Genomic DNA, 12,604 nt, shown 5'->3' with positions numbered 1-12,604 from the left:
TTTATGCATATGAACTGTATACCACTTTCTCCTTCAGTAGCTCCTTCAAAGGTTGAGTCTAACTCTTTTACTTTGAATCTAAGGGTCCTTGTAAATTGGTTTGACCTTTGACACTTACGCAGAGCATTGGTGAGTCTGGCCACTTTCCACACTTTTGGTCATGACCTACTTTACCACCTTAGGATCAGTCTTATGATTTTGAAATATATTGATGAATACTGGCGTTTATTCTACATTTCTATTTGGTTAAACCTCTGTTTCATTTTTTTTCCTCCTTCTCTTGAAAGTCAGCTGGAAGTGTTGTTTGGTGCCTGACAGATGATCACCGAAATACACCCACCTCTTGTAGCTTTGAAAATTCTCTCATATATTCTGAGCGCCATTCTTTGCATTGCCTGGCACGAGACAAGCAGTCTTCCACATACGTTGTCACTTTTCATGTCTTAGTGCGACATTTGTGAAGATACTTCAATTGACTTTGAGACATCCAACTTTAAGTTAAAATTAAATGGAATGTGTTGGTTAAGAGTGGAACCTCATTTCAGTGCGTGAGCAGATACCATCTAAGCGTGCTGCCTTCATACAGATGTTCACATCCCGGCAGTGGGGACTGTGTCAGGCTGACTCCTTGCAACTGGCGAGGACTATTGACAGCAAATATAGAATGATTTCATCTCAGAAACGTGAAAATGTGAAAAATATGAGCCTTATTATCAAGGGAGTGTATAGTTTAAAATGTTTTCATTTTCATGAGGAAGATCTATTTTCATTGTCATCTGTGAAAGCTGCTCAGAGGAAAATTAACCTTAATTTGTGTAGGGATAGCCTGTATGAACAAAGTTCCTCTTTAGGAGGGGCAGTGAATATAGACACTGAGTCACCAATGTCAGATGGAAGAGGGAGGAAGAGCAGATAGCTTAAAAGTACGATTGCTGCAGGTGAAGACGGGCATCTTTCTCCGCTTTCCACTTCGGAGGATTCACTGCACTTCTTATACTTGTGGGTGGGTTTTTCTGTTTTGTTCTTGTGTTTTGGTTTTTTTTTTTCCTGTGCTTTATTACAGTACTCATCTTTCTGTTATCAGGCCAATTAACAGACACCAGATCTTGCTATTAATGAAGTGTGCCTCAAAATTAACTGAGAAGAAGACCCAACAATTAATTGTTGTTGGTTTTTTGAGGGTTCCCATGCTGGCCCGCCCATCTTTGTCATGACTCTGGTGAGGCGCTTTGTGAGTGGCTCAATTACCTGTCCAGTTGGGAGGGTGTTGGCTGCCTTGTGGCTTTGACCGCCTCTTGGCCTCGCCGCCTCCCTTCCCTTCTGTCAGGCCTGTGTAGTAAGTTATAGGAATTTAAGTTTACTGGACCCTGGCCTGGAAGTCTTGGATTTAAAACTGGCGTTGTTTTCATCTTTTTTATTGAAATACTCTAATATTGTACTTTCATTTTGAGATCAATTGTGTATATTTTTCTAAAATTCTAAGGTCAGCTATCTATGTACTCCAAAATTAGTTATGGATATCTCTGCATCTGTCTGCGTAACGCATTGTTAATATCTCAATTCCTCTTGGTCCTGTTAGTTTCTAGCCTTTAATCGTCGGCCCCGTGGTGAAGTAGGAATGGGTCTCTTGAGTTCCTGATGTTCTTCCCATCCTGTATATGCAATTTTTTTTTGCTAAGTTTATGTTTTTTCATTTCCTCTTCATTTCAAAATTCCTGGCTTCTTCCTATGCCGTGATGTATTTCTTTGTATCTTCTGTGTATATCAAATCGATTATGAGTTAAACATCAGATTTCAGATGCAACCGGTTCGTGGGTGATCCAAACTTTAATTTCCTCACCCTAACCCTTGTGGTAATGTTTGGCTTTGGTCTCGGAGACTAGTTATGACTGATACTAACAGTGCCTCACATTGTATCCTGCTTGTATTTGACAAAGCACTTCCACATGGTTTCATCTAAGCCTCTGCCCCGGAGGGGAGGTTCTAGGTTCAGTTACAAGCAGCAGGGTTGGGAAGAGAACCCAAGTTGGTTACTCCTCATGCAGGATTTTTGTTTTGTTTTTACTGTATTACTTTGCCTTTTTCCCTAAAAGTTTTGGAAAATTTTGTGTTAATAACAAATATTTTCATGTCTCCTTCTAACTGAATGGTTTGCCTAACTAAGCTCTGGTCTTGTTGCCAAATGCTGGATGAAAGCTTTCGAGATCTGTGCTAGAGTCTTGAGGAGGAGGGGTATTTTGTTAGTCCCTATAACTTCCCCACTAAAGAGTTTGATTACAGTGATAGCATAGTGTGGCTTTCACCTACAAGTCTACCTGGGTGAACCTGGCCAGTTTGGTTCAAGTACGTGTGGCATCCCTTCAAATGCCCAGCGCTTGGTGGCAGTTCTTAGTCCTCCTCATTTTGTAAGTTGCCATTCCAAATAAGATGAGATGCTGGGTTTCTGGTCAGACTCTCTTCCTAGGTCAATAAAATGTTTACTAAAAGTTACTCTTGCTGGACTTGGAGCAGGTGAAACAGGCAGTCACTTCCAACCTTGGCTGCATGGGTCTCTGCTTCTTCCTGGGTGCGGGGCTCTAACAGGCTTTCTGCTGCGGAAACGCAAACTCTATCTAAAGTAATTCATTGAGAAGAGGTAAAAATCATCAACTTTCTTTTCTCTTCTCCAAAGTTTGGGAGCCTCTGGTGGGGCAAGTACTTGGGATTCCTACAGTGACCATTTCACCATTGAGACCTGCAAGGAGACAGATATGCTGAACTACCTCATCGAGTGTTTTGACCGAGTTGGAATAGAGGAAAAAAAAGCACCAAAGGTAATATGAAATAGATTCATTTTTAAAAACCTGGTCATTTGTTTGATATCCCCCCTAAGGAGTATTCATTCCTTTAGTCAATCAGTAAAGTGGTCATTGAGCATCTCCTATTACCAGATGCTGTACTAGGAGCTTGGTGTGTATCAGTGAACAAAACCAGTGACGATCCCTGCACTTGTGGAACTCATCGTAGTGGAGGGAAGAAGTGACAGGGCCAGGTGCCATTGCCACCAGCAACTTAGATGGCCCTGATAATTGCTGGTAGTCTGTCGTAATCATTAGTGTAATAACCAGCATTGGTGGAGTGCCTGTAGACTGCCAGACACTGTGCTGCGTCTGCATTAGCTCAGTTCTCACTGCTGTTCAGTTAATCCACTGCAATCCAGCAGCAGATAGGTGTTTTTTCCATTGCAGGAATAAGCAGATGGAGATTTGCTTAGAGATTAAGTGATTGTCCAGAATCACATGAATAAGTTGGAAAACTTGGTTTAAATTCAGGAAGCTACACTTTTTCTACTATTTACTCCTGACTGACTTCATTATTTTCTCATTATATTCTCACTCATTTTCTAGTTCCAGTTTTCCATTAGAAACCAATCTGCTTGTGCACCTGTTGGTTTCATATTTGTGAAGGGTCTCTTTGGGTTTGTTGCGCTTAACCTTACCAGCAGAAGCAAAGAGAGGGCGCTGGGCGCATCTCCGAGATGCTGAGTGGTCACCTCAAACATCCACTTCTTTCTTCTCTAACTGTAGATTTCAGCAGAGGCAGTGTACTTGGATTGATACAGTTTCTCTAGTTTGTTCGTTATGAATTAAGGAAGAGAGAAGCGTGCCATTTTCCGGAGAGCCATCTGCTCTGACTCGTGTCGGTTTTCAGCCCCCTGGGATTATTTTCTCTTTGTAGTCCTAACCGCCACCTTTCTTTTCAGATGTGCAGCCAGCCAGCAGTCAGCCAGCTTCTGAGCAACATCCGCTCACAGTGCATATCCCACACTGCGTTAGTACTACAAGGTTCCCTCACACAACCAAGGTATGAAAAAGCATTCTGTGCTTGATGTTAGCAGGGAGAGGACCCTATTCGTTAGAGGACATCAGGCTGCCCAGCCATTTTGCACCACCTTGGATAACTCACTTCTTCACCTGTAAAATGAAAGTGGTTGACTAGATGACCTCTGAGGTTACTTTCCTTCTCTAAAGTACTCTGAAAATAAAACACTTTCTGTGTGCTTTATTGAGATTGACCATTGGTGAAATATGTCAGCATCAAGGCAGGAAATTAGTAATTTAGTTTAAAAACCACTGCTTGAAATCAGTGGAGGTTTTTGATAAAATGTGCCGATCATCACTTTCCATGTATCACACAGTGGATTTGTATTATTTAGTAATAAGGAAGAGTGGTGGAACGGATAATTTGGGAATCACCCAGAGTACTACACTGTTAATTATTTGTTTCTGAGAGTCCCTTACAGGTTTCAAGTTTAATAAAAGACCATTTGTATATTTTATTTCTTTTATGAAAAATATGTAAAGGAAAAATGACAAAGGTATGTTTATTCATTCTGGATGTTCTTACATTATTTTCTGCACCATAGGCGTATATTTTTGAAACCTGTCAAAAAGCAGGAAAATGATATGCATGTACCTTAAAAAATCTTCTATTGTTAAAATTAATAAGAATTCTAAAAAGTCCTTGGCCAGTGCTAATCTTTTTTTAATCGAATGAGGCATAAACAAATAAGTAAAAGAGATATATAATGCTTCATTTTTTTTGTTAACACTTTATTCTTAAAGGGCCATGTGTAGGAAAAGATGGATTTTTTGAAACTTTCTGTAGTCTCATTAAAAAGACCAAAAAGTGATGATTAACCATGAGAAGGGTGATCTTTTGCCTAAAACTATTGTGTAGAATATAGAATATTTGGGAGATTTAGACTTTGCCTTTTGACTGGACAGTTGCTGCCAGTGTGACGTTCCATATGTTCTGTTGTTATGCAGTAATGAGTTGATTCATCGCAGTCCTTGACTTTTGTGGGTTCACAGGTCCATGCAGCAGCCGTCCTTCCTGGTGCCGTATATGCTATGTAGGAATCTCCCATATGGCTTCATTCAAGAACTGGTGAGAACCACTCATCAGGATGAAGAAGTGTTCAAGCAGGTAAAGTTTTGTGAGTGGCTACTGAAACTTTTAGCCTAGAAGTTTCTATGCCAAGGCTGATTTCTGAATACACCGTATGGGAGAAACTTCTGTTCCTGAATTCGAACGTGCACGTGTTATTTGCTCAGTGAGACCTATCTGAGATCCCTTTCTTGAGGAAGTCAGGTTGACAGCTGCATTATTCCCATCATGTGTCCATTTCACCTAATCAGTCAAGCATTGAGTATTTTAAACAGGGTCTGTGCTCAGTGCTTTGGGAGATAAGAAGAAATATAAGGCCCTCTCCTAGATTTCAAGAAGCTTGTAACACAAGAATGCCAAGATATAGCACAAGGCAGGATGTGAATTTGCCCGCTGTGTAGTGTTGAAAGTTAGTTCTCTGAGTTTACGGAAAGGAGATTAATAAATTAACAGCCAAATTAGCTCAGTTGTAGTCTGCCAGCCACAAAGAATCTTTGTCTTCTCACCACTGAACTGAGAATGATGTCTCATCTCTTACGAGTACTTTGTTCGTTCGGTATTCATACATTTTGGTTTTCTCGTTATTTAAAGTTAAGTGAAAATGCAGATATGCAATACTTAACAATAAAGCTGTTTACTTAGACTTTAAGGTTTCTTCCAAGGTGAAACGTGGGCATTACATTTTGATTGTTGTCTTATGGCTTGTGTTCCAAAGTAAACATTTTACTTCAGGAACTTTCACACAAGCTATTTCCCTTGATGAAAGGATTTTTATGACATTTTCTTAGAATTTGTCGTATGATCATTTCTTTTTTTGTGACTAGGAAGAATAACAAAGGCAACAGCTGTAATTGATATGATTCCTTTTAATCTGTTTTTATACCTAGTGTTATTTGTAACTATTAATTTCAAGGCCTTTGAATTCTCAGAAATTGTGTTTTCAGTAGTTTTCAAAATATTAGTAAAGGAAGAATTCACGAATAAAAATCCCAGTTGGTGTTGTGTGTGTACTCTGTATCTGGAATTCATTAACTGCTTACCTTAGATGATGGCCTTGTTGACTTCCGGGAATATTTAAGGCAGCATAGTGAGCTTTTCTTTTCTAGAAAGATAAGTGAGCTCTGATGAAAATAAATAACTGTCTTGAAATGTTTATGTGATACATTATATTATATGTGTAGTATGCATTAATTAGAATACTTGTATTCAAAATACATCATTTGAGGAAGCCAGAGCAGCTTTAACTATATAGAATCAGCCCAGTGATCAGCTGAAAGGGATATGTTATACCTATTTTATTCATAAAGAAACTAACAGAGGTTTTGAAATGACCTCTTTGTTTTTTAAAATTGAGGTGAAATTCACATAACATAAAATTAACCATTTTAAAGTGTGCAGTTCAGTGGATTTAGCACATTCACAATGTTGTGCAACCAGCACAGACCTGTTTATTTTTACTCACAGAATTCTCATGCTTTTTCTGCCACTCAGTCTTGAACCCTCCTTATCTTTTCTTATCTATTATCATGTGTTTTTTCCAGAGAGAAATGATGAGTAAAATGGAGTTGCCAAACTGAAAAACAGCATTTTACCTTTTTGTCTTAAGAGTGTGGCAAATTTGAATTAAATCTTTTATCTGAGATTTCAATCTTCTTTTGATATTTGAGGTCTTCACAGATAAATAAACAGAAGTAAATAGCATCTAGAATTTAGGATTAGAGATGAATATTGTAAGGCATTTTTTTATCAGTGTTGGGAGGTAGTTGTTTGACAATAAGAGAATTATTTAAAATAAGTTACACAAGTAGCATAAAGTTTAGTTCTTTGAAAAATATTATGCTTAGTAATATTTTGTCTATTTATTATAAATTAAACTCTACTTGCAAAAGAAAATAACTCGACTAGAAAGAGTAAAGATGTTTTACTTTATAGCATTTCTGAAAAAAATGCTTAGAGATTTTACTGGATAACCAATTATGAAATTTATTTTTGATGATTCTAGAACTTCTGTTTGTTTTTTTCTTGATTGCAATTTGGGCATTCCCCACCCCCACCCCTAAGTATTACCTGTCCATTTTTCGCTAGCTTATGACAGCATATTTACTCCTACCCTGATTGCTTGAGTTGTAAAACCTAGAATGATCTCTTCCAGGGCTGTGTTGACATCTGAGGACACTCCAAGGCACTTTGTAATCCTGGGCCCCTTTTTTTGTACTGTGCTCCTTAAATGACAAGCGCTCAGTACAATGGGATGAAATTAGTAGGAAAGAGAATTTTTCAGGTTTTCTAGTGGCTTTATAGAACACCCCCTTTTTCGACTTATTGACATTCAGATTGTCAGCTGTTGTTTACAACATTTTCGACCTAATGTTATTAGTCTTGAATCCCAGCCAACTCCCTAAATGGGTTGATCAGTGAGTGCATTGTGAAACTGAAGATGAGCTGTGCTGAGCAAATCTGGCATAGTGTTCATGTGCCCTCGTGTTAATGGTAAACTTGTAAAAGTACATCTGAGCGCCCTTAAGCTCCAATATCAGATTATTATAGTAATTACACCGTATGTGGAGGTACGGCGTTCTAATAAAGTCTTCTTTTTCATTTCCAACATTTACCAGCTATCTCTTTGCTCCACATAATTAAAGTTAATGTAATAATAACAATATCCGTTATTGGTCTGTTTTTCTTGTTCTCTTCAAGAAGGAAACAAGGAAAAAATGGAAAGAATTAGATGCAGGTGGGAGGGTGGCAACAAAGAATTTTGAAAAATATTGGTAGAGTTGAGAAAATATTAGAACATTTAGTTCAGTTTCTTTACAGATTATAGGTGCTTGGTAATTAGAAACAAACTCATTGCTGAGATGTGCAAAATTTAGTTGATTACAGCACAGGCCCCTGGGGAGTCCTACAGCTGGTTCCAAATTTGTGAGTTTCTATTGAATGACTGGGGGTGCTGCCAGAGTTTTAGGGTTCACCAATCCTGTTACTTCTGGAGAATTCAGCTGCATTACTTTATGGGTCACCTTATCAAAAAGACAGCAACACTCTGTGGCTAATTCTCGACTCCTTTATATGGAAAACAGCTTTTCCTTGGAAAGAGTGAAAATGTCTGGACATTCAGACTCAGTACTTTGACATGCCTCCCGTTCTTAGATTTTCTTAAACTTACATTTCTGATTTTGTTGTGTTTTTTTCCTTATAGATCTTTATCCCCATTTTACAAGGCCTGGCTCTTGCTGCCAAAGAGTGCTCCCTCGATAGTGACTACTTTAAATACCCCCTCATGGTAAAACTTTGTTCTTTTTCTTTAACTCATTCAATAGATGTATTTCTTCCAGATTATTTTAACATACACTTTTCTTTCAGGTCCATGATCAACCTTGTTTTCAGATTTAAAACATGCCATCATTGTGTTGGCCATGCAGTGTCTGGTGTGCAGTGAGATGCATCATTGAAGACAGTTAGCAGCCCGGTACATGTTTCACTCGTTCGAGTCCTAGACAGGAGTCAGTGGTGCAGTCAGTAAAACGTACTTCGCCTTACTGTATAACTTAGGAAAACCATCATTACTGGTGGTATCCTTCCTATTCTCCTAGCAATGAGCATACCATATTTGGGATAAAATTATGCTATTTAAAAAAACCTATTACAAATGCAAATAAAAAAGCAGAGTTACACTAAGAAAAGTGATACGATTTTATCTTTATGTAGTGACTTTCTCCAGAAACTCTCAGAGTAATTCTCCTATTCATCTTCCCGGTTTCCTGAGGCTGTACACTTCACTTCAAGCTTTGTTTGGAAAACACAGATCTGTTTAGGTCCTTAAGGCAGTTAGAGCAAGCATAAATCCTAGACAGACCTCCAGCCAGCTTCACATCAAGGGCCTCGACTGTTGTGAAAACATTGGAACTAGAAAGAAAATCAGAGGCTCTTTTCTTCTCTGTATTGGCTGCTTTGAAATTTCAGGAGAAAAATACTCTCAAGTATTACTGAATATTTTTCATTCTAGAAATATGAAGGAAAAATATCAAAATATGAAATTAGTTAACTATGTATAAATACCACCTTGTGTAAATTGAGGCCTTGGTTAAACTGGTATTTTTTACCGTAGTTGTTCCTTTAACTCGTTCTACTGACTTAATTCCATCTTACCATTAATTCCTTGCTTAGTCAGGACCTATTCTATGCCAGACACTGGGGGACGGGACACAGGAACTAATTAGACAAGGTACTGCCTCTCTTTAAGGTGCTCATAATCGACTGCAAAAATCAAGACCAGAACGACACAGCCAGATAATTACACTGAGATCAATGCCAACAGAGAGATGTACACAAAGGGTGCATTTATCTGCTTTAAAAAATCAAGACTGAGCTAAAAGGCTAAGAGACAGTGCTGGGAAATTAGAAGATCGAAGGGGAATTCTTTTAAAAATAATTTTGAATGGATTTATGTCAGGGCTCTTTCCATTGCATATGTTATTCAGGTTCCTAATAAAATTCTGTTAATCCTTATGCATTGTTCTATCTGTAGCAGATAAAAGGAAGTGGAATAATCTGATTGTTTGAGTTCAGTGGTGAAATATTTTAGAGCACATTAATTATTACTGTATCACGTAAATATTCCTTCATGGAATTGTTGACTTTTCTATTGTGGTTTGAATTAGCTTCATGTTTCAGTAAAGAGCTTTTAGTGTCAGATATCAACAAAATGTTCTTGGTCAAAAGACAAAGGCCTCCATTAAGATAGACAAGAGTTTTATTTTGTACCATTATTGATGCTTGTAGAACAATGAGAGTGCAGTGCGAGAAAGGACAATAATGAGAGGCAGGAAGAAGAGCTAAAATCAGAAACAATTGTGATTATTCTCTAGGTCAGTGGACCTCAACTTTGCTATACTTTGCAATCACCTGGGGGTCTTTAAAAAATACCGATGCCTGGCTTCTAGACATTGTGATTTTATTCATCCAGGGTGTGGTAAGGGTATGGCCTGACATTGGGCTTTTCAAAGGCTTACCAGGTGATCCTAATGTGCAGCAAAGTTTAGCAACACCCCCCCTGTCCCCCTACTAGGCAGTGAGAACCTTTCCTTCTCAGTGGTTCTCTGAACCTCCCTGGCTTCTTGAAGAAGTGTCAGTGCCTAAATGCATTGACCCAAAAGTTTCCGTCAGCTGCTTTAGCAACTTTTATAGCTGTGTCCAAATCACAGAGAAAATTAAATTCACTATTAAAATGGGGCTTATTGGATCACCATGGCCATGTTAAACTATGTTAAAATCCCTAAAAGCTATTTTTCCTGATTCTCTAATTTTAAGAATGATTGGAGCGCCAAAAGAAAATATTGGAGTTCTCAAAAATACAAGAGATCTGGAAACTAAGTAATACTTTTAAAAATGTTCTGAATTTGATAGCTTATTAAATTGTAATTATTTATAGTCCTCTTTAGCACCAGCAAGACTACTCATCTAAAGTTTATGAAGCATATCTTTTTGACGTGGAAAGATGTCAAGTAAAAAAATCATTTTTTGTAAAAGATATGCACGTTTATCTCTCTATGCACAAAAATATGTATTGAAAGCTGTTAACTAAAATATCAATAGAGGTTATCTCTTAGGGTAAATTTTATGAGTGATTTTTAGTTTCATTTTATATTTCTGTATTATCTGAAGTTTTTTACAATATGTACATATTAGTTTATTCATCAGAAAATCAATGAAGCTGTTAGTATTTTGGAGGGAATGTATTTATCTTTATAGCAACATTAAAGCTATTCTTTGATGTTATACTTGGCAGTCAGTTTAAGATGAAATGCATTTAAATGACTCCTTCCGATCTTACTTCTAGGCTTTAGGTGAACTCTGTGAAACCAAGTTTGGAAAGACACACCCTGTGTGCAATTTGGTAAGTGCCTCCCTGATAGGCTTGCTCATTTTCAGTGAACTTAGAACTGGAAGATATTCCTTAAGTAATGTTTTCTGAAAAATGTCTCTTGGAGGACATTTAGACATAGGTAACGTGTGGGTGGCTTTCAACTGTTAAGTTGTCATCCTATACATTGTTTCCTGGGATGAAGTTATTTACTTGCTTTTGTGATTTTTTTTTTGTGTAAGTATTGTACAACTAGAATAACAAGTCCTATGGGAAAAATTTACTTGAATCCTTCGGTAGTATAAGAATAGTTCATTTCCACTCTTATCCAAGAATATCTTGAAACATAAAAATTAAAAGAATATCTTATAGGGCTGGCCTGGTGGCCAAGTGGTTAAGTTCGCGCGCTCCTCTTGGGCGGCCCATGGTTTCGCCAGTTCGGATCCTGGGCGTGGACATTGCACCACTCATCAGGCCATGCTGAGGCAGCATCCCACATGCCACGACTAGAAGGACCCACAACTAAAGATACACAGCTATGTACCGAGGAGCTTTGAGAGAAAAAAGGAAAAATAAAATCTTAAAAAAAAAGAAGAAGAAGAAGAAGAAGATCTTATGCAGCTGTAGTAGAGGAGTTGGAGGGTTTTCTTCCATCTGAGATTAGAAAATGCCAATAGGGCTCCACAGATATTTGTGAGGCTTATGTTTTTGGAAGTTAAGTGTCAGTTGTTGTACTGGGCTCTGAACTAGCTGAAGAGGTTGGTGGTTGAGAACTCTATTGATTACATTTTTACCTCTCTCGTTGATTTAGCAGCTTGATTTGCCCTTCCATTTTTTGCATAGGTTGCTTCTTTGCCGCTGTGGTTGCCTAAATCCTTAAGCCCTGGCTCTGGGCGGGAGCTGCAGAGACTCTCTTATTTGGGGGCTTTCTTCAGCTTCTCAGTCTTTGCAGAAGATGATGTAAGTACAGCGGCCATTTGCACTTTGCCGCTTTTATGTTCAGATTCCTTCTCAAATGTACATTATATGTTGATTGAATTTTTTCCTTTTTCTTTCCAGGCTAAAGTGGTTGAAAAATATTTCTCAGGGCCTGCCATTACCCTGGAGAACACTCGCGTGGTTAGCCAGTCACTGCAGCATTACTTGGAGCTGGGAAGGGTAGGTGTGCAGAAAATGAATCCAAAGGCTGACTATGTCTTCAGTTCTGAAACTTAAAAAGCAGCAAAATTATAGGCTAATTGTAGTGTAATTGAGGTAATTTGGTCCTATCCTGGAAAGGAAATAGCAAAGGCTATTTTATTAAAACTATAACTACTTACCTCCTCCACTCCATGTTCTGTTTTCATGCTAATTATCTTGCCACAGTTGAATGTGGACTTTTCTTCTATTCCTGTTGTAGTCAGGCTCTCCTGAAATGAGTGGATGTGGGAGAGGAGAGAAAGTGGGAGGGAGGCTAGCTTTTCTTGATGTCAAAAACGGATAATTTTAAAATGAAGTTTTAATTTTTTTTTCTTTTTAAAATAAATTTCAGCAAGAGCTTTTCAAGATTCTGCATAGTATTTTGTTAAATGGTGAAACCCGTGAGGCTGCTCTTGGTTACATGGCAGCTGTTGTCAACGCCAATATGAAGAAAGCACAGCTGCAGGTAGGATTCCTGAAGGCTACTTTTATTTATTCCTTAAGTTCATTCATCTACCTTAGATTTATCCAGTACCTACCAGGCATTGTTCTGGGAAGTGGAAATACAGTGTTGACCAAGATAGAAAAGTTTCCTACATTTTTGGAGCTTAAGTTCTATAGGGTAATTGAGTA

General features: G+C 38.1%; 1 protein-coding gene across 5 annotated transcripts in view; it reads left to right on the top strand.

The window, feature by feature from the left end:
- UBE4B (ubiquitination factor E4B) overlaps nt 1-12,604 on the top strand; it is a 122,736-nt gene that overhangs the window by 68,786 nt on the left and 41,346 nt on the right. For all 5 annotated transcript variants that reach the window (XM_008517176.2, XM_008517177.2, XM_070610869.1 and 2 more), the window contains 8 exons: nt 2,672-2,813; nt 3,743-3,843; nt 4,854-4,968; nt 8,129-8,212; nt 10,769-10,825; nt 11,636-11,752; nt 11,852-11,950; nt 12,324-12,437. In XM_008517176.2, the coding sequence (XP_008515398.1) occupies nt 2,672-2,813; nt 3,743-3,843; nt 4,854-4,968; nt 8,129-8,212; nt 10,769-10,825; nt 11,636-11,752; nt 11,852-11,950; nt 12,324-12,437 (829 nt within the window). The remainder of the gene's footprint in view (nt 1-2,671; nt 2,814-3,742; nt 3,844-4,853; nt 4,969-8,128; nt 8,213-10,768; nt 10,826-11,635; nt 11,753-11,851; nt 11,951-12,323; nt 12,438-12,604) is intronic.

This window comes from Equus przewalskii, chromosome 2 (genome assembly GCF_037783145.1).
Source record: "Equus przewalskii isolate Varuska chromosome 2, EquPr2, whole genome shotgun sequence".
NCBI classification, from domain to species: domain Eukaryota; kingdom Metazoa; phylum Chordata; class Mammalia; order Perissodactyla; family Equidae; genus Equus; species Equus przewalskii.
The sequence above is the reverse complement of the archived record's forward strand: the minus strand, read 5'-3'. Positions and strand labels throughout refer to the sequence as shown.